Here is a 26,805-nt window from a genome sequence, read left to right on the forward strand (position 1 = left end):
TTTTGTTTGTTTTTTGTTTTTTGTTTTTTTCTGAGGCAATAAGTTTCTCAGGGTGGATATTGTCTTTTGTGTTCTTTGTACTTAATCCAACCCTTGGCATCTCTAGAAGTATATGATCCCAGGTTCTTCAGAGTGAAACCCTGCAGTTTATGCTTCAAGGATTTATTTTTCTCCAGGGTTTTAAGAAAATTATCAGATGTGATTTAAAACAAAAGCCCTCGAGGACAAAACTCTGTCTCCCGTGTCTTGAGTTCTGTTTCAATTTTACCTCTGTGCCTAAACTAATACAGTTCTGCACTCCAGCCTCCTGAGACAAGCTAAAGATATTATTCAGTCACTATGTAATACATTTAAAAAAAATACTCAGCAAAACAAAATCCATTCTTTCCACCCACTTTCGAATTGCTTTGGCTCTGCTTTTTTCATAACACTGAGAAATATATTCTCAGACATTTAGAAGTGTAGCTAACAAGAATACTATGATGTTTGCTTAACCCAATATTTTTCTTCAAGTTGTGTGTTTAATTTGTCAAACAAGGCTTTCTTTTTTAGTTTCATTTTGCTGATATAATTTTATTACTATTTCTGTTTTCCTGCATATAGCTAAACTAATGTGCACAGGAGCCTGAAGCATTTGGAAGCAACAGTATTTTAATTTGAACAATGGAACCAGTTTGGGTTTCTACCCTTCTGACAATGTTATGGCTAGTTTGCATCCCTTCAGATGAAGAATGTCCAGATCCTTACCATGTCATTACTGGAAGAGTGTTTTCAAGGTATTTTCAGCTGAAGCTGTTGGTTTTGTTTTAAGTTTACCTCTTTGGCAAGAGTGGCTTCAGTGGTAGAGAGGGAAAGCTGCTGCTCTTGGTATCCATGCATGAATGTTAAAAGCACTGAGACTTGCAGTCAGTGTTCCCTCACATCTTCACTCTGTATCATACCTACTGCAGGAAGGACTGTGGTCTTCGCTTCCAAAGCAACTTGCATTCTCCCAACTCTGATGTGTGCAATGAGAGAAGTCACACCCACATGAACCAAAACTACCTGCCAAACAAGTGAACAAAACTGCAAGGATCAAAACTTCACTTGCATACAATAGGCAATTTTAACAAGGATCACCCAGTTTGTGTTCTCAAAAAGAAGGTGTGCATTTTTCAGTACCAGGAAGGAAAAGAGTGCTTGGCTTTTGAGATAAACAGCAACAAGAAAGACAAGCTTTTTGGGAAAGGCTCTGATTCTTCTCACTGGTATGTTTTCTTTCAGCTAGGCGTGGCTTTCATCTATGCATCTCTCACATTTGCCTTCCCATTATTTCTGCTTGGAAGAAAACTCACAAAGATTGTGCTAACTCGTAACACAGTCCAGTCAGTAATGCAGTATTTTCTTAGTGTAGGCTTTAAACAGACAGATTAGGCTGTGTGCTTCCTTCCCATCCCCATTTTTTCTACTAACTGCATAGGAAGTAGCAGTATAAAAAACTGGTTCTTCCAATTAGAGTCATCTGGGAATTGATTGTACTCAGCCATATGTACCACTTGTGTACATAATCCTAACATAAGTAAATGAGAGACAGGGAACATGTATGTGGTCCGTAACTACCTACTAGGAAGTAAGTTCTGAGAATAGCAAACCATTTGTTGTATTCAAAAAATGAACTTTACCTTGGCAGTCCAGTTTCTTTGGCTCATTTTTCCAGCTGTTGACAAAGTGTGAGTAAATATCTGGCCATCATCAGGAATCCACGGACCACATATTCCTCCTTTACCCTTTATCATATGGAGAAATTGGTTGTGTGACTAACAGTGACAATAAAAATCCTAGGTCTCCATCTTTCACCTTTTTAGAACTACTTATACTCTTCTCAGGAAATAACCTAATCTGTTAAAATTACAAAACTCAAATAATAATTATACACTGAGTTAAAATACCTCACAAATCTTGCTACTGTTTGAATACATGAACCAAGATCTGATCATATATTTAGCTGCAGTAATTTTATGAAGCTAATGTACTTTTTTTTTTTTTTTTTCCCCCAGTTTTTTCTGCACAAGAACAAGAAAAAGAATTGTATCCCATACCTTAGATTTTTCTAAAGGAGTTTTATTGCAACTTGACTTTTGATATTGCAGTTTATTTTCTTTAAAAAGGAAAGGATCTTTTATGAGTCAACGCCAGTTTGAAGAGCATATCTCACTAATGCTGTCTAAAAGTAAAGGGAGATAATGATACCTGCAAATGACAATTCACTCTTTCTTTCTCTACTGACTGTACAGAAAGGGTGAATATGAGTCAAGTAATTTTTAAGAGTTGAAACTGGTTCCATTAAGCATAATGAGCAATTCTGAATACTACCTTGTCCAAAAATAGAGGGATTTGCTTTGCAGCCTCAAATGCAGTACAAAACTTTCTGAAATTGACCTTCATCCCCACAACTACTTCAGTGATCTATTGATTTGATCTAATTGTAATCAGAAAAAACTCATAGACATGATCTCTGCAATGAATGTCTTATCCATGATCTGAAGCAGAACACATTAACTCATACTGTCATACTAACCATGAAGGCCAAAGGACAGGAGTGAATATTGGCATGGTGGACACAGCAGTTCTCGCCATTTGCATCTTTCCAGCTGGCAGGGCACTCATGCTCCTCACAGAATTCCTTTGCAGCACTAGCATTGCTGGCCAAGAAGCAGAGAAAGAGTGATAATAGTGATAATTTTATATTAATCCTTTCTTCCTCAAATATTGTAAAAAGAACAGAAAACATTTCATAGAAAAATTACTAGCATAAACATATGCAGTGGTAGAAATATTGTTACATCATTTCTTTCTCTTTTGTTCTACTTCTGGTTGAAGAAATCCTATAACAAAGAGTGCTTTCAACTAGATCACCATCTGTGTCAATTAATAGGGAATTCTGGCGGACAGTATAGCTTAAACAGCTACCAACCTCTACTGATGTCTCCACAGTGACTGCATAACCATATGGCTCAGAAGAATTACTATTACTATACTTCCACTATCAAACATCTGTGTCTCTGGCTACTTCCATTCTTAGTATTGTCAGATGTATATGTTCATCTCTGCACGTGATTCCTATTTGACTTTAATATTTTCTCCACAATCCAAACAGACACGGATAGCTAGCACACTGGACAACAGTATCAGATAAAATTCCTGAAACTGAAAGCTTAGATCAAAAAGGGGACAATACGAACATTCTTCAAAATAGCCACAGAATCATAGAACGGCTCAGGGTGGATGGACTTCAAAAGATCATCAGATGCAAACTCTCATGAGAAAAGGGAGCCTCTGTGAGATTATTTAGCACCCTGTCCAGTCACAGCTTAAAGACTTCCAGTGATGACTTCACCACAACAACCTATGGAGATTGTTCTGGTGTTCTGGTTACTAACTGTTCTCTTGTAAAAATAAGTCTTTCTTGAATCAAGATGAAGCCTCTGCCAGTGCAACTTTTTTTCTCCCGCTGTTCCTTCTACATGTGGCTGCTTGTGAAGCATCCCCCATCCTTTCAGTAGCCACACTTGGAGTACTGTGATGTGGTCTTCCATAAACCTAAATGCATGCTGAAAAGTTTTAAAGCTTGTCCTCACAGGGCAGGTTTTACAACCTTTTAATCATCTTTGTGGCTCTTCTTTGGATACTGTAGAGTCTGTCTGCAGCTTTTTTGAATTATGGGGACCAGAACTGGACACAGTACTCCATGGACAGCCTGACAAGTACTGAGAAAAACTGTCCAGTAGAGAGTAAGCTTAAAAGAGAAGACAGTATTATATGGAAATAAACATAAGGTAGAGCTTTTGACAGTTTATCACTGGAAGATGAATGTAGTTCTCTTGAAATGTGTCACACTTTTTTCCAGTCCATTTGCTGAGTTACACTTTCAGAAAAACAACTACTACTCTGAAGTTGGTTATCACCCTAATAAACTTATTTTGCTTTGAAATAAAATATTTTTTTAGAATCACAGAATCGTTAAGTTTGGAAAAGACCACTAAGATCACCAAGTCCAAGCATCAGCCCATCCCCACCAGGCCCACGGAGCACCTTCTTCAGAGCATCATCCACATGTTTCTGAGAGGCAACCAGATAGTCCGTGGTTAATGAGGTACAAGTTAGATGCCTCTGTAAAACCACAGCACAGATGCTTCTCTTTTTAACATTTACAGCCTGTCTCTTTGTGCAAGATATGTGTAAGTACTCAAAAAGAACTATTTTCTAAATCTCTTACTAATGTAAGGGAATGGGTCACTTTAGAAAGACCAGAAAAACAGACTAATTCCACAAAGTGAAGATAAATGTTTTTGGTCAAGTTCTTGGAAATATCACTAGCCAGAAATCTCAAAAAAAAAAATTGATGAAAAACTATTACACAGGTCATCGAAATACATCAACTTTTTCTTTTTCTTTTTTGACATTGCGAATGAATTATAAGTAATCTTTCAATCTTAATTTAAGTCACTCTCTACAAAAACGTTTACAATCTAAACTTTGCAAAGGAAACAATCCTACTGACAAAGGACGTATGTGAGGTTTTTCCATAAACATCTCTTTTAGTAGTCAAAAAAGGCATAGAGAGTGAGAAACTATGACTGCCGTCTCTGTCACAAACTTTTTTTTAATGTGGTTGGAGTATGCTGTGTACAGTTCATAGATGTAAGATCACAACATATTAGGCTTTTATTGACATAAAGTTATACAGGTAATAAAGCTGTACCTAACCTACACTGTCTACAGTTTGTGAGGAGATATATAAGCTTTTGGACAGATTTAAACACTATAGAAATCAAAATAATCTCTTTAGTGAGTTCTGGAAATTCAATCTCTGTCATTTATGTTGTGCACTTTGAACATGTATTATTAAAACTGATTCAGACTACAGTGAGTTTGAGAGCCACACTAGAATTTCAGTTGTAAGTTCCTTCTGTAGAGCAGTACAGATGCAGGATAATAAGCATTGTCACTGGCATGCAAGTGAGTATGTCATTATGATAGCTTAAGCCATTCCTGAGGGGCTAATGACAGTGTAAGTGCAGCTGGAAGAGAACTAGAGAGATGCAAGAAATTACTAAGGAGCACAAGATCACTTGTTCTGACTGTGTTACAAAACATGTGTGTATGTACAGAATCTCTACATACTCATGACCATGAAAACATATGACAGGAGGTAATACCTGTGAGAAAGGATTCCATTTTGTACTGCATACTGATAAAAGCCATCTGAAGCAAAGACTGCATAGGTCACATTGAAGAATTCCCCACTTACTGCCATTTCTGGGGGCTTCTGTACCCATGCCATCTCCAGACCTAGAAACAATAACATTTTAAGCCTGTTATACTTGACAATTGTAAAAATAAAGTTTCTTCTGCAGTAGGGAACATAGTGTAGTGAAACAGAAGTGTGATTTTCAGCTACTTTTCCTACTGCTTTTTACAAACCCCAAATATTCATCTATCTTAATGGCTGCATAGGTAAATGCAAATGCACATATATATAACAATTCTGACATTCAAATTCTCCAAGCAATTGGAGAAATAGGACAGAAAATCTGGTCATCTTATCTATAGTAAATTTACTCTCAGTATAATGGAGTGATACACTTTTTTTCCTCAAACATCAGGTAATAATTATTGCTTGCAGTTCTTGGCTGCTTTCACTGAGCCCTACCTCCTGGAAGCACAGACAACTCTAGCATCCATGAAATACAGTCACAACTGCTAAACTCACAAGATATAAATTATGTGTGCTAATTAAACACTTAAGAAAGTATTATCTTCTTGTAAAACCATTTGATGCCTAGAGCAGAGGACAGTGGGAGTACTGCTACTCAGACATTTGTCTTCTTCAATTTCTATACACTTAAAAGGAAAATCCCACTCATTTTCATCACTCTAGCGACACCTTATCACCAACTCTAAACCTATAAATGAAGTGAGATTATTCTCAAACAATACTATCAAAATCTTTCCATTCCTTTCACCACTCTTCTCCTCTGTTGTTAGATGAAGGTTTTAATTTCTGAGATGTCAAATTACTAACATTAAGCAGACACATAGACCTGAGTTTGTCAGGAAATTTAAAATCCTTTTCCCAGAGGATGGGTGAGCCTGCTGTTCAGTTGTTGTTCAGTTATAGACAAATACATATCACTCCAGAGTTGTTTTTACAAGTCTATTAAACAGCTGCACTGTTAGTGAAATAATACATTATTTTTCCCTTTAAACACAGATCCCTTTCAGATATGAAGAAGCGAATTGAAAACTAACCTAAAGATATAACCTCTCCCTTACAAAGTAAACACCCATTATAGGAGCCAACATTATGGGAGAAACTACAAAACAAAGATTTACATACAATGCTAATGTGAATTGCATTAAAAGCAATGAGAGCTAAGCTTCAGGAAAAGTGAGAGAACAAAGGTAGAAGGTCAGCATAAATTTCAGAAAAATGTATTTATTCTTCTCTTTAAAGGTCTCAGAAAAGCAAATAAAACTCTTATTCAGTGATAGACACTTCCACATCTAAATGATTTGAAGACCTTGCATTACAAGTTAAATTCATGGAAATACAGCACATGCCTATTGCTTTGCATTTAGCAGTGCACCAAAGAATCATAGAGAGGCAGGGTAAAGACTGGAGTTTGTTCTATAACTGTTTGCGAAGGGTTTATATAAATGAAGCTGCCTACTCATATTAGTTTCCCTTGTCCTAAGTTCACAGTGATTTAGTACTAAGAATGTGCTTCAAACAAGACTTTTTTTTCCTTTTTTTCTTTTTATTTTTTTTCTTTTTTCTTTCTTTCTTTTTTTTTTTTCTGATAAATAGTAGTTTCAATGCTAAAGCAATAGTAAGTTCTAACAGCTTGTCAATTTACTTGTCAGTTACCTAGACAGTCTTTCAATTTCTTTGTTCAATCCAAACTCTTCACAAAATATTTAACTACAGCGTGGAGTTCAGAGCATCACGCTGCAGTTTATTTCCTGGAGTATTTTTATCAGTATTACAATTTCTCAGCTATACTTGTTTATCTTTAAAAACCCCATCAAGAAAGAACTATCTTCAGTCCAATCTTTTCTAAAATAAAAAGTATTCCACTTTGTTATTCCATCTCAATCAATTCATGAGATCAAACAAACTTTTTTGTTTTGTTTTGTTATGTGATCATGTAAATTCAGTTTTCAAACTGCAATAAGTGGTTAAAGATCTCAGATTTTAAGTACTCATGGAACATAATTTTAAGCAAGGCGAGAAAAGCACGAAATGTAGAAACATTGTTTGTACTTACTGGCTAGAGGGTTTAAATCACTCTTGAAATGATGCCACAGAATTCCAGGAATAGAATTTGCAGCAATACTGAGCAGACTACTTGATTTGTTTGGATTATGTTGCATTCAGTTTTCTAATGAGAAATAAAATGTTTTCAATTCTTATTTTAGGAGAAGGGGTTCAGCTGTTGCGATTACTTTTTCATCTGGAATCAATAAATACTGAGCAAATAATTGTTCGGAAGTATCTTTTGTCTCTTTTCTTTCACCTTTTTCTCAAGAAAGAATGTCATCACCGACTCTGATGCCTCCCACCATGTGAAGCATTTGTTATGAGTTAGGTGTCAGTCTGAGCACTTCAATTTTAGGTCCTCAGCCATTCCCTGAGCAAGAAATTATATTCCTTGAGCAGCTTTAGAACTCACCTCCACAGTCCATCATGTTATATTCATCTGGTTTTTCCAGGGGCCAACAGTCATAGTCTTTGTTGTCTAAATCATGCCATCCCTCCACTATTATCACCTGCCAGAAACAGACCTCATAAAGCACTGCATAGAAACAATGGTAGGATGCTTTCCATCTGCAGTTGATCTTTCTATCTAAAGCAATGATAAAAACATTACCTGGCATATTTTATTTTGTCTCTTCAAGTTCTGGAGACAAAAATGTTTGTTTCCTAGGCATCAGTATATTATTTTGATCTACCCAGTAATTAGTCACAACACCACTGGGTGACTTAACTGCAACTTCCAGAAGTTTTCCTCTGCAAAAAATGGACAGTTCTAGGACCATATGCAGAGACACATACTATTTAAAGCCTTTTTTTCTTTGTGTTTGAAATGACTTACTCCTGCTCCTAGCCATATTTCTTTTAATCTTTTACACCTAAATTATTTCAGTGACTATTTTTCATTAAAGCTCTAATAGCAAAGTATAATTAATTGTATAAATGTTACAGTAGGCAATTATAAACAAGATTACATATGCCTATTACATGTAGAATACAGCAATATAATAGTATACAGACTGAATTTGCGTGGTTGCAAAATTTATAATATACCTATATACATGTAAGTTATACACTACAAGTGTATTTATACTAATCAAGTAATAGAATATACATTGTAGGCTGTAGATGAAAAGAATGTATTATGATGACACACTTTGGTCTTAATCCACAATCAGTAAAGGATATTAAGTTCCATTCATATAATCTATTTTTTTCTGCACATATTATTGGAGATTAATAATCTACTTGTTTATGCCGTTACTTATCCCATTATTCCAGGAGTAAGATTTATATAATTGATTTTTACAATGCATTCTGCTATTATTCTTGGTTTTCTACATTACTAACATAGTATTCAACAATTACCTGAAATTAATAGCCATCTCCCTGCAATAAGCCATCTACTGTAAGAGGATCTACATAGCTTACCTACCAACAAATTGAGGAGGAGGTTTTGGAGCTTGAAGGCAAGTGTTTTGGTAGCTCTCATGTTCACTAATGTGCATCCAGCTCATCAAATGATGAGGCTGCTTCTGACACTGCTGTTGCTGCTGAATTAGATGCCCCTGTCTAAGAAGGGGGGTTGCTAGGCAAGCTGATCCTGACAACTCCAGCTGCTGCAGATGTTCTGCCTCCCACTTCCCTCTTCCACCTGACCCTACTTCTCGGTGCATGTTAGAAACACCCTGCTACACCTCTGCCAAACCACTCTGAAAAACCAGTACTTGTCTTAGGGGCAGCCCTACTTTCAGACTGGTGCCATTTGAGTTCCTGTTAGCTCAAAGCTTGAAGAGCAATGGGTGGATTTTATTGCACTGCCTCGTTAAGTTTGGATAGCATCTGGCCCTTAGATGGTATCAGGCAGGTGATAAATTGATAATGTGGAAATAATCACAGAGAGAAGTTGGACCTCGGTGAGGAGAAGTATACAAACTTCATGTCAAGACAGTGTTTCTTCCAATCTGAATTATTTTAGATCCCGTGACTCCAATTACTCAAACCTGGAAGTGCAGGACAACTTCTATCTGTAATCTGCTACACAGGTGAAAAATAATTCTGCCTAGCCATACTGAAAAGTTGTTTCTAGCACTTTCTGTTTTCTGAAGTCATTGTAAACACTGGATGTCAGTAGTGATTTGGCTCTTCTGAGTAACTTGTCTGGAATTCTGGCTCTCAACCCAAAATGACTCCAAGAATCTCAGTCAAAAGGTTTGGACTTCACAATCTATTGAATTAGAAGTTGTTTTGATGCAGTATGTGCCCTGTTCGTCTTAAACCGGTTGTAGGTCAATTAAAAAATATGTATCTCCCTGTACTTTCTTGTGAGCATTTCACCCAAATCATAGGTTTAAATATACGGAAATACAGACTATTTCAACTTGGCTAAGTGGTAGAAAGAGAGAAGAAATAAGAATGCAATTTTTGGCTAGAATTACCTGCTTAGAAGAACTCTACATCTGTTTGCATTGGGAGAGGTTTTCTTAGTGATTTGTTTGAGGTTATTTTGTGCTTAATGAGGAATTTGCTGGCAGGAGAGTTAAGGATTACATTTTGCTAGATCCCACCGCAGCCATCAGATTAACAAACTGATCCTATTTTATTTAATAGGGCTGTCAAATATTCACAGGACACTATTATCATGATTCAAGGCCTGCAAGAGTAATACCTTACCTTTATAGCTAATTGCCTGTCACAAAGTTCAGAAGTCCTGAAAGGTGGCCATGTACAAGAAGCTGGTCCAGGAATCTGAATTAAAGATGGATGGAAGTCAGTGGCTGGTGAATATCTGACTTAACAATGTGTCCAAGCAGTACATTAGTCATGTCTTTATACAGCTCTGTGTGTACAAGGGAAGTCAGAAAGAGGTTTGAGTAAAGTGAGATGGTCATCTGAAGCTAAATAATTTTCCCATTTGTTTCTTTTTTCTCTTTGCAAATTACCTGCATATAATTTGTATCAATTTCTCAGTACTGCATTATAGTATGAGTTATATTTCAGACACAGTATGAATAAAATATAGATTATTCCACCTATTGCCACTTGATTGGCTCACCACATGCAATAACAAAGCTTTTCGAGTCCCTCCCTTCCAAGGATTTCTGCAACTAAAAACAAAAGTAATTTCTGCTGCTTAAAACAAAGTTTATTATATTTCAAAGTTCTGTGAGAGATAACACCTTTGATTTTGCTGAAGTCATACATTTTCATTAATGCTCGTAAAAATTAAGAATACTTTAACTTAAGCATACGTATGCAGCATTTGTAGAAAATAACAGTGGTTAAAGTATTGCTGAATAAAACTTGTTAAATATATGAAGTTTTGTAGGAAATTTTAATTTCCAGACATATATTGGAAAAACAAACAAACAAACAAACAAACAAAAAAACTCCTTTAATGAAACTTCCACAGCCCATCTTTGAAGATACCTATTTATTCTGGAATTCAAGCTTTCTAGATAGTTCCTATTTTGGTAACAATCTGATGTTAAAATAGAGATGCTTAGACCATTCTGTTTCTAATTTGATCCACTTTTGTAGAATGACACTTATTTGCCACATGAAACACTCTCTGAAAATCACTACTGAGCACCATATCCAACTTTAAAATGATGGAGTGCCAATCATAGAATCCTAGAATCACTCAGTTTGGAAAAGACATTAAAGATCTTCAAGTCCAGCCACAACCTAACCATACTAACAACCCTCTGCTAAATCATGTCCCTGAGCACCACATCCAAATGATTTTAAACACATCCAGGGATAGTGACTCGACCACCTCCTTGAGGAACCTATTCCAGTACTTAACAACCCTTTCTGTAAATAAGTTCTTTCTGATATCCAGCCTTAACTTACCCTGGCACAACTTGAGGCCACTTCTCATCCACCGCACATTGAGGAGTCATGAGCTGTTCTGTGCTGTCTGCACAGAGGGGCCATCAGGCAAGTAGTTTCTTTTCTGACACTATAATTTATCAGTGGAGTTGTTTCCTTGTAATAAAAACGTGCAGTAGTGTGAATGACTGAAAGGGGACGATCTCTGCAACGTCTAAGTTCTGTGTGACACACTGTGTGGGCTGGATGTCTGCCTGGTGCTTCAGGGCTTGGGGTTCCCAGCATATGAAGGGACCTAAGATTATCTGTGGTATTCTCTTAGCTCAAGTACCAGCCATTCTTAATGGAGTTTATTATTATTATTATTTCTTTTTTTTTCTCCACTGGGACATAACAGACCAGCACCTCCTTGCACAAAACAGAAGCTTCTACAATCATTTCTGCAAATAGGTAAACAACTGTAATCAGAGCACTCTGAGATCTCCCTCTAGTGGTGTAATGGCAGAACAACGAGAGGACGGGAGGTTTAAGTATAGCTTCCTCTAGATGCCAAAGGTTCTACAAATGGAGCATCTGCAGTGTTACCTGCCCACGAGCAGTGCAGCACGAAACCTGTTTTATCTTCTCACCTGGGAGTCTGATGAGGCATTAGTAGTGACTCCCTACCTCTCTCCTTCAATAGAGAGATGCAGAGGACAGAGACTCAAGAAATCGCTGGGTTTAAACATCTGGACATGTGTGTAGCAAGTTACTACACATCCACTGTTTGCACATTTAGCCTGCAGAAAGCACTTTGCCATTCTACTTAATGTAGCCCATATACAGAGAGTATTGGGACAGAGTTGGAGTTCCATATTGACACAAAGTACATGTGTTGAGTCCCCCAGCAGGGGCTTTTAGTGCGCTCTCCCTGTGGTGCTGGCACACCAGACTTTCTGCTAATTATGAGATAAACTGGGCAGTTGGATCCGAATCATGATCTGGATACAACTGATCATTTCTTTTCCTCGTTCAGCTGCAAATGTTCTAACTGGGTCAGTGTTTTTTTCCTCCCACCCTTTGTCTATTCTCATATATTCTGGCTGCAAAAATCACTTGCATTCAAGTAAGAACTGGATATGTATTGCGATATTCACATGATATAACATTCCATTTTCTCTAGAGTTCTTGGTGATTTGATTAAAAGACTGAAAACTGTCATAATCTTTGTAGTAGGTCAGTAGCTTCAGAAGAACTGAGTATCGGGAATGTTGGGCTGACAATGAGTTACAGTGTGGTGAAATGCTGGAGTGCAGGAAGCAAGTTCCCGAGCCTTGCATAAAGCACACCATCACATCACCATGTAGTATCTTTAGATTTCCCTCACTCCCCAGATACTGGGAGAGAACTCCAAAGGAAAAGGCCGTGGGCTAAATGTATGCTAATCAGAAAATAAGAAAGAGGTAATAACATGTTTGTTCCCAAAGATCTGAAAACTTAATGTTAGACGATTAATCTTTGATGACAGTTTAACTCAATTGCTGCAGAATGAACAAACAGTTACATAGTTTACACAAAGGAATAGAGCTGGAAGGCAGTGTGAAAGCATGACAGATCAGAGAAATGAGTTTTGTGAAAAGGTAATTAGGGGCGTTGAAAATTATGGCTAGGAAACAGCTTCTTCTGATTACTGTCTAAAATGTTACACACTTTACAATTTCACACAAGTCTGAAAAATGCAAATAACATCATCAGTAGGGTGACAGGTAGTCTTCAATGGACTCTCAAGCTGCTTAACAAATTTACATTTTTATAAATACATTCCTTAGGCCCATTCCAGTGTGTAGAGAATCACAGAAAGGCTTGTTCTGTGGCTGCAGCAGCATTTAATCTGCAGCACCACTTAAGATTAATTATTTAAATCATCTCAAAAACGTATTAAAAAAAATCAGAAATCAAAGCATGAAGTATCAAGTGCCAATTGTGTGAAAAGTGTTGTCTGGGATATATTGCAAATGTGAAGTATTTCTCTTTAAGAATATGCACTACTGTCTGTTCAGAGAACTGATTAGTACACAAGCTGCCATGGAATGTATGCAAACTTTTAGGATTTTCATAGTGTAAAGGAATCTATCATTTTCCTAATAAGAAGGTAGAAGGAAGGGGGGATGACATCTGGAATTTCACAACCAGAATACTCACAATGAGAAATCTAGCAAGCAATAATGATTCTCTAGCTGGAAATTCTGTTGATTGAAAACTTTGAAACTGGATAAGAAAAAACAGAACGTGTAGTTCTCATAGCATCAAACAGGAACTTCCCTTTCTAAGTGATCAAGGTTAACCTTCAGAAATTCTTAGCCTAAGTACATAACTTAAAAGAGATTTCTGCATCAAGAGATTTGCTGGAATTAATCACTGGGTTTCTGCTACTGTAATGCAAAATGTCAACACCAGACTTGCTTGAAATGCATTCCAAAAGCCAGAGAATGTGAGAATCCTATCCTACTTCAGCTTGATGGGATGACTTCCTGAGAGGCTTAGGAAGAATTGGTCCAAGTTCAGCACAGAATAATTCTGTCTGGGAAGAAACTGCGTAGAACATCTCTGATGTTCTCAAATGCTGCTCATCGTTCAGTACTCCCACACAGGAAGAAATGTTATAAATGTTTGTAGTCCTAGAGAACAAGGTAACTTAGCTATTGTTAAGATCTGCTGGGGAGGACCTTGGTGTCAGAGAGTGATAGCAGTGGAGGGACTTTTCTGTTCTTACATACAATGTTCCTTAGATACACTGATCACTCCACAGGTTGCAGTGACATTTGAATGAAATCCACATTTTGACTTAATTGGGTTTTTCTCTCTTCCTGATTTTTCACTGCATGACTCATTTCTGTTTACGGAATTCTTGAATGATTTTCTGACCATATTTTTATCCACATTAGTATTGCATTTTTATTGACATTTCAAAAAGGCACCCTTATAAGCTACAATAGCCTCAGTGTTTCTAGGGACTCATGAGATCAGGAATTCCTAGGTGATGCTGAGAAGTTAGAGACACAGGAATCTTCATTATGCTAGAGAAGAATAATTTGGTCTTATGGATAATAATTTTGGATCAGACAAAAAATGAAACAGGAATCCCAAACTATCCCCTGAAGTCATGATTATTTTTGCATATGTCAAACTAGACAGATGTTTGCTTGACTTCTTTTTAATAATCTTCAGTATGATCTTTATCCCTTCACTGGTGGCCTAGTACAATGATTCACCAGTCTTCCTTGTAAGAAAGCTTTTGTAATGTTCAACCTCTTGCCCTAATTTCAGCTCAGAATATGGAGAACAGTTAACACAGTCTGATTTGCATACCAGGACTACAAGGCCACTCTCATACTGTAATTAAAATAAATATCACACTTCTAGAAAGATGTTGGAAACATTATTTGCCTGATATTCCAGTCTATCTGGATATCTGGGAGCATCATTTCAGTGAACTTTTCAAATCTGTGCATAAAGTGGAATAAACTTGGTAGATGTCCAGTTTGGCATCATGCCATTTCACAGACTGTTTTGCTGCTAACTAGTTGTCAGAACTGTTTTTTGGGAAATGCTGAGGATTTTCAACCTCTGCTGAACCTGAAAAGATTTCCATGCTATTCAAGATCCTTGGCTTCTTTGAGTACATTACTTTCTTTGCTGAAGGCAGATGTGCTTTCCTTCTGACAGAAAACACTGGAGTGCCAGCAACTTTATTCCTGCCACGTTTAGCACCCAGAGATCAATCTAATATTTGCACTGTAGCTTTGACATAAGGCACAATGGTTGAAGAGCTGGTGCAAGAAACAAAAAAGAAAATTGAATTGAATTTTAAAGCTAAATATGCAACACGTCTTACCTGTTGGGATAACATAAGGTATGCTTTTGCATGCAGCTATCATCTGATGGAGGACTCAGCCTCACTTTGAAATGCCCAGCACACATCTTTGCTTTTTCCAATGGTATGCTAGGCCCAGACTGAGGAACCTGAGGAGAAACTGCAATGAAAAGCTTAGGCATACCAAATCATTATTGTAAAGAGGATTTGTATTTTCCACGGTCTTACTTTTTTACTGCTTTAGGCAAGTGGCTATTTAGCTTTTCCTGCTGTCTTTTGGTATCTCTCTCCTTCAGAGAACGCACACTAGAGTGCTGTCATTATTGCTTTCCAGTAGAGGAAACCTAAGCATAGGGTGTCAGCATGATTTTACCATTATATATTCTTCGCTCTGCTCTGTTAAACGTCAGATAGGACTTGAGCTGTGTCTTCTCACTTACACTTTCCTCATTCCCCTTTTAAATTATATAATTCCTTGACTACTAAATTTCTTAAAGCAGTCATCTTGTAGGAGATTCACAAAGGCACTAATAGCAGCCAGAAGCCTGATTCCCACTGAGTCTCCCTGTGGTATGCCACCTCTTTTTTGGAATAATCTCCTCTCCTTTTTGTGTAAGCATGTGTTTGATGAGTGATAAAGGAGACACTAAGAATCCTGACAGATGCTATCAGAACCTGGGTTTATATCTCCCTCTGAAAGCTATGCTGCCTGGACTTAGAGCCAACAACGATAGTACAGCCATCCTCCTTTAAAGTGATGTGAGGGAGAGCTGTCTAAGAAGCCCTAGCAGAAGCTCTTCACCTTCCTCTTTTATGCTGCTTTTAGGCTGGGCTTTCATGCCTGTTTTCTTACAGAGCAGCGTTGCCCATCTGCCCATACCTGACCAGGTACACTCTCCAATGAATCCTGACCCTGAAACATGGATTTAACTTTAGAATTCTATCATCACTGTGAACTTGCCTGGAAAGCTTCACTCTTGCCTGACCTTGTTTACCATCTCCAGACCTGTCCTGCTTTCTCTGTTTTGGCACTGTGGCCATTGATCCAGTCTGGAATGGCACTATTCTGACTGCCTTGCTATCACATGTAGCTTCTGCACCTTTCTTCCTTGTGGAGGACTCTTCACCTGTGGCTTACCATCAAGGAGATCTTAGCTGTAATCCCACTGAAAAAAAAAAAAAATACATATTCTGAGGAAAAAAATGAGTAAAATTCTACTCAGAGAGGAGGAAAACATAAATATTTTATCAAAGCCTTTCTACTGTTCATGATCGCCATTTCTTTCCCCCTCAAGTCTTCGGTATATTTTCCTGAACTTTTTCTGAAAGCAAGAATGGCTTATAGCAAAAAGACCTACTCTCTATAAATAATAGTAATAAAAAATAATTAATTACATTTTAAATAGGTAGTTATCATACAAAATTCTATGTAGAATTAACTTCAAAACCAGGCCTTATCATACTTTGAGATTTCCTGGGTTTTTTATAATTTTTTAAATAAACAATACTATTCCTTATTTATTTTGCTTCCCAATCATGCTGCTACCTGATAGTATTTGCTTCAGACTAGCAGTGGATTTAGAGATTTTTACTAAAGTTATACAAGCATTTAATTTTTTAACAATTATAGCTCTATTACATTAACTGACTGCTACCAATTGTCACATTAGAACGTGGCCAGCAGGACAAGGGTGGTGATCCTCCCCCTCTACTCTAACCTAGTGAGGACTCACTTAGAGTACCGTGTCCAGTTCTGGGCTCCCCAGTACAAAAATGACAGGGTTCTCCTGGAAAGAGTCCAGTGGAGGGCCACAAAGATGATAAAGGGCCTGGAGCATCTCCCTCATGAGGAAAGGCTGACCAACCTGTATCTGCTCAGCCTTGAGAAAAGAAGACTCAGAGGGAATCTGATTGACGGCTATAAATATCTAAGGTGTGGAAGCCAAGGACAAGGGGAAACGGACACAAAGTGAAGCATAAGAAATTCTGCAAAAGTGTGCATAAGAATGTATTCACAGTGATGGTGACAGAGCACTGGCTCAGGCTGCCCAGGGAGGCTGTGGACTCTCCTTCTCTGGAGATATCCAAGACCTGCCTGGACACCTACCTGTGCACCCTGCTGTAGTGAGCCTGCTGTGCAGGGGGTTGGGCTCAACAATCCCCGGAGGTCCCCTTCCAGCACCTACAATTCTATGATTCTGTGATTAGCTGATAAAATTAATCCCCACAGACAAGGAGTGTCCTTCCCTCATGACAAAAGGGAGTAAAAGAGTCAGGCTACTCGTTGCAGGGTTAGGAAAACTAGATATGCCACAGAGACACAAGATCAAAGGAAATAAATTGCTCTCTGCCAACTCCTACAGAAAGCAAAGCTTCCCAGGGCTTGTTCACTTTACTTTTGGGAAGCAAACATCTGGACTGTGAGGACTGAAAAGTATGGATCTTGAAATGAGCTTGATGTTAAAAATTTTGTGTTTAAAGTGGGAAGGTTGTACAAAAACCTGAACTGGTGTGTCTCTGTACTGATGAGGAAGGTATGCCATTTTAATGGTGGTTTGGGATGAACTCATTAGCACATTGAGTGTGACTCATGAGGACTATTATAGAATATTTTAGAGATTTTTCCCCTTTACATTTGAGCAGAAGGATGCTTTTCATCTCTGGCTCGACTATTTCTGATACTAGCTAGGGCATATTTCAAGGCATTCTCCATGTTTCATGCGGGGCTTATGAAAAGACTATTTTTACCACATGACTATTAGCAAGTCTCTCCAGCCCTCCTGCCTCCCTCAGGGTCAAATTCTCCCCTGAAAATGCACTCTGATTATGTAAGAGATATAAATTGAAATTCCACTGGGGAACTGTAGCTAGGGTAAATTTGAAGAGAAGATTACTTGTGTGGTTTTGGTTAAGCACAAGTGGTTCATTCTTTTAAATAACAGTTGTTATTTTCGTTCCCTCTGATGTACCAGCAGTTCAATAAAAGTCCTGCTCATAAGTTCAGTTCTGACACCAACTTACACCTTGTTCTGCTTCAGAAAACAGTGAAAGAGAAACAAATCTATTTGAATTAGTGAGCTTTTATGATAGAGGTACACCTGTTTGTATCATGAATAGAATGTATTTAAAATCGGAATTTTCTATAGCATTATTTTCTTACTGAAAAGCAATCTGAGATCAATTCTTCACTTCATGGAAAAAGCATGGAATACCATTCCTCTTTGTTCACAGTGTGAAGCCAGTAGAACAGACTCTGACTTTCCCAAGAAGCAACACTTCTTGCTGTGTGCACTTTTGTTTGAAAAAGAAGTCATATTACATAAGATGATCACATACTATACGAGATAGCATGTTGTAGTGTGTATTTGTTACTGTGCATGGAAACCATGTTAAAACAGTTTTGCTGAGTATGCAGAAGTGATGTTTTTGGGTATAAATGTCAAAACTTTTCAAAGAAGAAAAAGCAAAATAAAATTTTCATAAGTTGCCTCGGCTTGAATGACCAATAGAACTAGCTGTATGTTTCCTAATAGAATTTAAATAACCAAAATATGTATGGCTAATGGAACAAGCGGCAAAGCAGGCAGTATCCAGGTAAGCAAGCAAAAAGCAGCAAGCAGGATCAATGACTAGTGCTGCAAGGACAATAGTTTGCATGTGCCTGGCATCACACAGTGAGGAAGTACTTGTACTTCTGCATTGAACAAATGTGTTTCACTGGAATTCTGGGCTACAAGTGACCTTGGCAGCATGCAGACATACTCCAACTGCTCTCTCTTTTTTCTGACTGCAGTTTCTGTTTGCTAAATGAAACTAGCTGAAACAAATGAATTTCCTGAGTACTGCTTACTGGCACAGTAGAAGACTGCAACTTGCCCTGAGATTTCTTGAGATCTAGGTACATGGCAATGACAATTCATGCAGAACGGTACTTGACAGGCAAGCACAGAAGCAGGTAGAAGTGCAGGGTCCGCTTTTCCTCTCTGAAGAACTGTGTCTTCTAACACAGAGTAAATATCAGTTTGGTCTGATTTGACTGAGAAGGACAAACCAATATTAAAGGAAAAATGAGCCTCAGTTGACATGGAGGAATGGGGAAGCACTGCTAAGAATTATGAGATAAGTAGCAACTATTCATTGAATGCATGAAATGAACCAGAGTGACAAGAGCATATCTGGACTTACCTCATGATGTTCCATAGAACATCTTCCCTGGCTCTTGTGAGATCTGGAACTGATGTTGGCTACTGCTGTCTTCTACATTGTAAGCAGAATCCATTTTTCATTCTAAGTATGCTGAAATTGTTGGCTTGTCTTAGATCTACAAGGAGTAAAAACACTTGTTTACTAAATGGAATCTCAGATTGTAGGAAAAACTGCCAGAATCCAAGCAAGTAGCTTTACTTACACACCTTTTAATAAATGTCAGGAAGATAATGTTTTCATATGGATAAAAAAAAATTCTACTCACATGCCTAATATAGATTCTTCACCTGTGTTTGCAAATCCCTGGCTCTGTCTGTATCAAGAGCTTTTACTAAGGAATTTGGCTTTAGACTGAAAGACTTAAGTTCATACCCAGGGACATGTATACATAACAGCCAGAGAACAAGACAAGTTTTTACCTAGTCTGCCATGAAAAATCAAATCTGTAATTAAAGATAAATGACTGTCTATGGTTAATGTATTGCAGTGGGTATCTCTGGTAATGCAGGATATTTACAAATATTATTCAAGTTTTTGCAGTAATTATTTGAAAGTTTGCACTTAGTTACATCAATAAAAACACATTCATTTAACTCCACCTTTCTAGTATGAGAAGAATATCAGATGTAATTCTGTACATATGACATTCCTATATTGTTACTGGAGGCTCACAGTTCTGCCTCAGTGGTGAATTTTGTCTGACTGGTTAGAAGTAAAAACACTGATGGTTAGTACCATACAAAAGAAGTATCATCAAGAAGGTGAATTCTTGGAAACAAGTGTTTTATTTTAGGTTGGTCAAAGTGTAAAATGTGGAAGTAGAGATAAAGAATGAATTTGTATCAGAGCAGCATATTGATAAATAAATCCAAATTAAGTAACTAACTTCTATGTTTTCTTATCCTCTTCTAGATTCACAAGTCTTGAGTCAGTGTTAGCTGAAGAACTACAGGCTGAATTTTTGCTCCATTCGACTGCACTGGGAATTCAGCACACTAGGATATATTTCAAGCAATTTTCTTCAGAATTGTTTCCCCTCCGTATGCTACTCAGCTTTGACAAAGCTGTCCCACAAAGTATAATTGTGTCAAACTGATTATACTTGTTTGAAGACTTTCTAACTACTTTTATTTTATTATCAGTTGGCTTTTATTACTAAGACAAATTATGGGGAAAACACCGTGAATATTAATTGCCAGTGTTAACTTAATTTTCTTCTCAGCAATTTCCACTTCATTAAACATTTCATAGAGTATTAGTAGCAAAATGTACATATAATAAATTCTCAAATTACCATAATTTTTCTACCTCTTATGCATTCTTTTTGTAGGACAGTCATATATTTTTAAGAAACTCACTTTTCAGCTGGAGTCTTATTAATCTCACTTATACATTGCTTTTTCACTGTTCAGATTTTCTTTTTAACTCGCTTACAAGGTTTTCAGCAACATGCATTCTGAGAGTTATTTTCTGCAGAAAAGAGGAAAATGAGTTCCAGAAGATGAGGACTAATGAAAGGAATGCATTCTGGTAGTACAAAGCAGCACTGATTTTCTCTTTAGTGGAAAGTAATCTTAGTGAAAAACATAGGGGTTCAAAAACTGAGTGTACTATAAGTAGGAGAGGCACGCTGACACTGAGTTTATAGCATTTGCTTTGAAGCTCCTGTAGCCCTACAGTCAAAATAAACAAACAAGCAGAGAAAACCCTAGGTCCCACAGCTAAAATTAAACAAATAATTTAACAAACAATTAAAAAAGAACAAGCAGCAGCCTTATAACTTTTACTTAGAGAATAACAAGAGCACCCCAGCGCTAAGTTGTTGGAGGGGCTGATGATTTGCTTGATAATGAAACTGTGTTAAGGTCAGTTCAACCTCTCTGTAACCACAGTTCTATAATGGCAGTACACTTTTACTGAATGTCTCCTGAGATAATGCCAAGGAGGCTTACAGCACTCGTGCTGACTTTTAACATAACCTCACTTATGTAGTTGCTTAAATTAGGTCTTCTAGATGCCTGGTCACAATCAATGAGATCCTGATTTACCACAAATGAGAGGCCAACTCAGTGGTTATACAAAGCAATCTATTTTTAACCCACATATACACTTAGAAGACTAATTTAAGGCACCTTCATATTACAGGTCTTTACTTTTCCTTTCCAACTAAATGATCCAGTTATTTCAGCCCCTAGAGATATCACTTCAAAAGCATAGGTCTAAAAATTTTATATCCAAGTGGAAGCAAAGGGAAATTGTTAATGGTAGACAGACTGAACTCCTTGAAAGAAAGAAAGAGAGGAGGGCAATGACCTGTCAGTAAATTGGCTGTCATCATTAACTTGGGTAATTTAAACTAAAATTAGCTGAGGATACCATTGCCAGCAAAAACCTAAAGGAGATAACTATACATATGTGAACAGATTTTGAATCATTTGGCAAGTTGCTTCCATTTATTTTATCTAGCTCAAAAATGTAAGTAGCGTTGTGCTAACAAGACACTGTAGGCCAGCAGACATGAGGAACCAGCTCCATCTCTGCCATATACCTGCTCTGTATCAGTGTAGTTTATCAATCTTCACTTTGGTTTTCGAGGCTACAAATAATTGACTATATAAGAACCCAGAGATTAGAAAAATGCTTTATAAAGGTGAAAGTATAGTTGTTGCCAGGCAACCAATAAAAATAAATAGCTCTCCTTACAGCTGTAAGCATGTTTGTCGGTAGACAGTGGTAGCAAATTGTCATTAAAATTCAGCATCCAGTATGATCCTGTAGCCTCTTTCCTACAAGTAGGGTAAAATACTTGAAATTCTGAACACAATTTGCAACTTCTAGTACCCTGCTATTGTTATTAATACAAATGTTTCTGATACCAGTTAGGCTATGATAAACATTATTCCAAGTGTTCACTCTTACCAACTTTCACACATTTTTAGAAGCCAGATTTCAGTGCTTAGTAAGTATCTTGTCTTTTTTGTTAAAGAGTCTATAAATATATAGCATATTTGCCTGCTTACCTGAAGACGCCCTATTATCTTGGGAGTTTTACGTTGTTCTTTTTCTTTATTTTTAAAAAGAGACAGTACAGTGTTGAATCAAGAAAAAACTCTCTTCCCTGCATTTTGTAGGAGCTTACCATGGACCTGATGTCACTATCTTCCCTGAAGATAGAAAACAGCGAGGCTCAGTTATCTTTTTTTGGAAGAAAATAAAAGTTTCTTCAAAACAACTGACAATATCAATTAAGGGCAACTGACAGTATCAGTTAAGGGCAGTTTATCCCATCTTAAAAACCCTTGGTTGGTGTGGTTACTTTGATAATCCTTACTACTTTAAATCACAGAATGATGGAATAGTTTGAATTAGAAGAGAGTTTTAAAAAGTAATCAGATTCCAAACTCGGTTCTGTGGGCCTTGACCTTAAACATTACCAGGGGCGCATCATCCACAACACCTCCAGGCAACCTGTTCCAGTATATAAACACCAATGAAACAAATAACTTCTACCTATTTTCTAATCAAAATCTGCTGCCTTTTAGCTTAGAACTGTTATTCCTTTGTGGTGCATCAAAAACGCAAACTGTAAAATGTATTGTTTCTGTAGTTGCTGTGATGCCTGTGAGATTGGAAGCTGGAACACCTTAAAGTATTAGTGGTTAAAGTGCTTTCCCTTTCATAGAGTGCCCATAGATTTCTTGAGAACAGAGCTTCTTACAGATTTGTTAGCATCTTGAATTAAAAGACTAGAAAGGAAAGGCAAGTTACACTGCCTTTTCATCTTCCAGCTTCAGTACTGACTTTAAGAAAATATAAAGTGTCTACAAAAACTAGCAGATGTGTCAGATATTCAAGAATGAAGAAAGCAAATTATTTGTCTAAGTCAAATAAATTAAATTGGTTTTCAAAATACTGCATAAATTTCTTTGCAATATTGTGCCTTGAAAACTAGTTCAAAGCTTAATAAAGAATGAATGACAGCAAAGGAAAACACATTCAGAAACGTGTGAGACACTGAACAAGTTACCTGACACCAGTCAGACTTCCCAGAGAATAACTAAAAAAATAAATAAATTGAAAACCTAGAAATATCTGCCAGAAAAGTTACCACTTTTGCAGCCATTAGGTGATTTGCTGATTCAGAGGTTGGCAATCCTGACCACAAGGCAGAGGGTTGGAACTAGATGTAATGTTGTATATCTTTAATGTCCCTTCCAAACCACATCATTGTATAAAACCAAAGTTTTATTATTCTGTGATTTCCAAGACTGATTATGTTTGTTTTCTTGTTTCCTTGGCAACATTACACACACACACACACACCCCTCTTGCAGAATGATAGCTGAAACAGCCACAAGTACCAAATGGAAGCTGTAACTGTCAGACAGTCAGAACCTGGAGTTACTCTGATAGTTGTAACATCTGTACATCTGTAACTGCCACCTGCTGGTTACAAAGGTTACTGATTGTCACAAAATGTTTAATTTTAAACCAGCTGCAATCAGAGGTGATGTTGCTTTGATCGGGCACTGAATTTAGTTCTGTAAATATTAATATGCAACTCCTTGAAATGAGACTATTTGCTACCGATGAAGTTTTTGTTCTATGGACAAATGTCTGCACCACAAACCACCAGCATACCTGGAGATGCAGAATTGCAGAGAGGAGCTTCAACACGCGGTGGAGATGTGATTGTTTTGCGGGTTTTTTTTGTGCTTGTTTTGTTTTGTTTTCCTTCCCAAAGCTACAGGATGGCTTCAGATCCGCTCATTTGCTGTCAGGACAGCTTCATGAAGCATGCAGACACCAGCAGATGGCAGATTTGCACAACACATTGCGAGACCCCCCCCCCCCCCCCCCCCCCCCCCCCGCACCCTGCTCCCAGCTGCGTGAAGGAAGATGGCGGTCTGGGGAGACCCGGGAAGATGGCGCCGGGGGGAATCATTAAAGTTGTAAAAAACCTCGAAGGTCATCTGGTCCAGCTACCAAACCACCCATACCGTGTCTACTAATCCATATACACTTATATCTGGAGCACCTCCAGGGATGGTGACAGCACCACTTCCCGTGGCAGCCCATTCCAATGGATTACCACTGTTTTTGTGAAGGTTGCAACTTGAGGGCATTACCTGTTGTCCTATCACTGTCACCTGGGAGAAGAGGACAGCCCTTTCCTCACTATAGCCACCTGTCAGGGAGTTGTGGAGTGTGATGAGGTCTCCCCCAAGCAATCTCGGTTTTCTTAGCTGCTCTCCATAAGACTTGTTTTCCAGTCCTTTCACCAGCTTCATTGCTCTTCTCTGGACTTTCTCCAGGGTCTCAATGACTTGTAGCAAAGGCCCAAAACTGAACACTTGAGATGTGGCCTCAGCAGTACTGAGTACAGAGTGACAATCACCTCCCAGGTACTGCTGACTATTAATGGACCTCTTGTGTGTTTTCCTTATGATTTGTAATTCTTGAATTTCTCTGTTTTTGCTGTGGAGCGTAATGATAATTTCCCCCTGTCAGGCTGCTCCGCTGGCAGTTTCCTTAAGCTTGGCTAGCATTTTCCTCTGTTGATGCTATGAGGACAAGTTGGTGATTTTGGTTTCACACTTAAGAACCATACAAATCAAACTCACTGAAAGCAGTGTCAGGACAGTCCTGGAGGTAATGATGAAGGTGCAGAACTTTTCCAGCAGCTGGAAAATGCTTAATTAGACCTAAATGTAACTACCTTTAGCACTCCCTTCTGAATGTGCAATCGTCACAATTGCATTTTCTGTGTTTTGGGTACTATATAGGTAAGGATATGTTACTTCTTAAACTTACAGGAACTGCTGAGTTATATGTTGTACATATGTGCTCTGAAAAATACAGATTAAGAACTAGACAAGTACTAAGAAAACAGTCTTTTTCTCATTTGCTGGTGATTGGTATTATGTCCTTATACATGTCCTGAAAAAGCAGGTGACTACTGAAGGAAAGACTTAAGCAGCTATGGAAACACAGCTGCCACACATACATGCACACAACAAGTGGTGCCTGACTTTACACTCCTTTAAATTTGCTTACATTTTATTATACCGCAGTCTCAGTTGTTATGTAACTTCAGATATCTGACTGATAAGAGTGGTGCTACGTACAGAAATGTGTGACTCTGCTTGTGTTGCACTTTTAAGGTTGTTTTAATCATAGGGGAACAAGGAAGTTTTCTGTGCAAGTTTAACTTTAATTGCCTGTTTGATAACCAGGTGTTTTTTTCTGCTGCCAAATGCTAATCACTGGAGATGTCAGACAAATACACAATATAAAGAACTGCATGCAGTATATGACTGTGTGCATGTGCTGGGCTCCTCTTTGACTGACACCTAATATGCATGGGCTACGGTGATCCTGCTGCCTGACTAATGAAAAGGGGAAGAAACTCTGTTTAGAAATAAATCATTCATGCATCTTAGTAAATACCACTGGATAAAACAAAACAGCTGTAAGTATGAGAGAATTTGTATCTCAGAGATTTTGTTTTACTCTTTGGTAGAATTAAGTATGTGGCAATGTTTTCCTGTGATGTCATCCAGCAAGATACAAAATTTTAGCTTAAATTTTAACTTTAAAAATGTGAGAATCAGCGCTAGACAAAATGTTCCAAAAGTCTTTCAATGGAAACACTTTAAAATGCATTTGTTGGATAGTGGTTGACCAAGACTGCATTCTGTAATGAAATTACAGCATGTGCTGATCACTTATCCTTGTTCCCTGTTTAATGGTAAAAATTATTCCTATTTTCATGACTACAGGCCTGCTTGGGCCAAGTTGACTGAGTCAGTTCATTTCATTCGGGCCAGCAAATAGCTGCTAGATAATGACAGCTTTCAATTCCTGCTAAGATAAATTGAAATCAGCTTGTCACTTTTGAAATTACAGGGCAAAGTAGTTCTATTTAAACTTTTAATCTTCTCAAAAAAAAAAAAACCAAAAAAAAAAAAAAAAAACCATAAAACAAAAAACACCTTTTAAAAAAAGTTAAGGTTTCATTTCCAGTTGCCCTGTTAGTTATTTCTAGGAAATGATTTCATTTCTTTGTACATGAAAGATACATTCCATGCAGATATACATTCGAAGAATTGTTTGATCTATATATCCAAATGTAGTTAAAAAAATATTTATCAAACTTGCTCAGCTCAATATATTGACTGTCTTGGGTGTGAGCATTCTGACAATTTCTTCTTGCTTAACAGTGAGTTGGGCTTGATCCTAAGATTCTACAGGCAGAACTAGTTTGCGTAACAAAGGGGGACATACATGGTCATGTGTCTTGTATGTGTGCATACAAACACGCAACATTGTTCTTCTGCAGTTAGTCCATTGTTTCTTCTTCCTTTGTCTCACCCTTTACCCACCATGGCAGGAGAGAATAAAATCACTGAGCTGATAGGCATTTGGAAAGTGCTGTGAATCATTTAAGAATGTCTGAAGTAGCAGACATGAACAAATGATAGAACAAAGGTTCTGGGTAGTCTCTTGGCTACTAAGTAGAGTACTTCAGGATAAACTCATGCACTCTGTTCTTGTGAACTTTCCGCTGCATAGCAGCCACCAGTAAGTCATTCTGAAACCATTCTAAAGATTC

At 37.7% G+C, this 26,805-nt stretch overlaps 1 protein-coding gene across 3 annotated transcripts in view; it reads right to left on the reverse strand.

Annotated features, from left to right (window-relative positions):
* Positions 1-24,022, reverse strand: part of LOC107306595 (atrial natriuretic peptide receptor 1-like) — a 48,663-nt gene extending 24,641 nt beyond the window's left edge. For 2 of the 3 annotated variants that reach the window (XM_015849894.3, XM_085529239.1), the window contains exons 1-11: positions 23,832-24,022; positions 22,211-22,354; positions 20,549-20,660; positions 19,170-19,305; positions 15,006-16,150; positions 9,971-10,045; positions 7,716-7,812; positions 5,199-5,331; positions 2,558-2,681; positions 1,662-1,766; positions 942-1,044 (exon numbers count right to left, since the gene is read on the reverse strand). In XM_015849894.3, the coding sequence (XP_015705380.1) occupies positions 942-1,044; positions 1,662-1,766; positions 2,558-2,681; positions 5,199-5,331; positions 7,716-7,812; positions 9,971-10,045; positions 15,006-15,020 (652 nt within the window). In that variant the 5' untranslated portion in view covers positions 15,021-16,150; positions 19,170-19,305; positions 20,549-20,660; positions 22,211-22,354; positions 23,832-24,022. Of the gene's footprint in view, positions 1-941; positions 1,045-1,661; positions 1,767-2,557; positions 2,682-5,198; positions 5,332-7,715; positions 7,813-8,732; positions 8,840-9,970; positions 10,046-15,005; positions 16,151-19,169; positions 19,306-20,548; positions 20,661-22,210; positions 22,355-23,831 lie in introns of those variants that run through there. The other variant, XM_085529237.1, reaches the window with a different exon arrangement.
* Positions 24,023-26,805: the final 2,783 nt, after the last annotated feature.

Source organism: Coturnix japonica, chromosome Z (genome assembly GCF_054131305.1).
Source record: "Coturnix japonica strain WE chromosome Z, WE-NBRP24, whole genome shotgun sequence".
In the NCBI taxonomy this organism is placed as follows: Eukaryota; Metazoa; Chordata; class Aves; order Galliformes; family Phasianidae; genus Coturnix; species Coturnix japonica.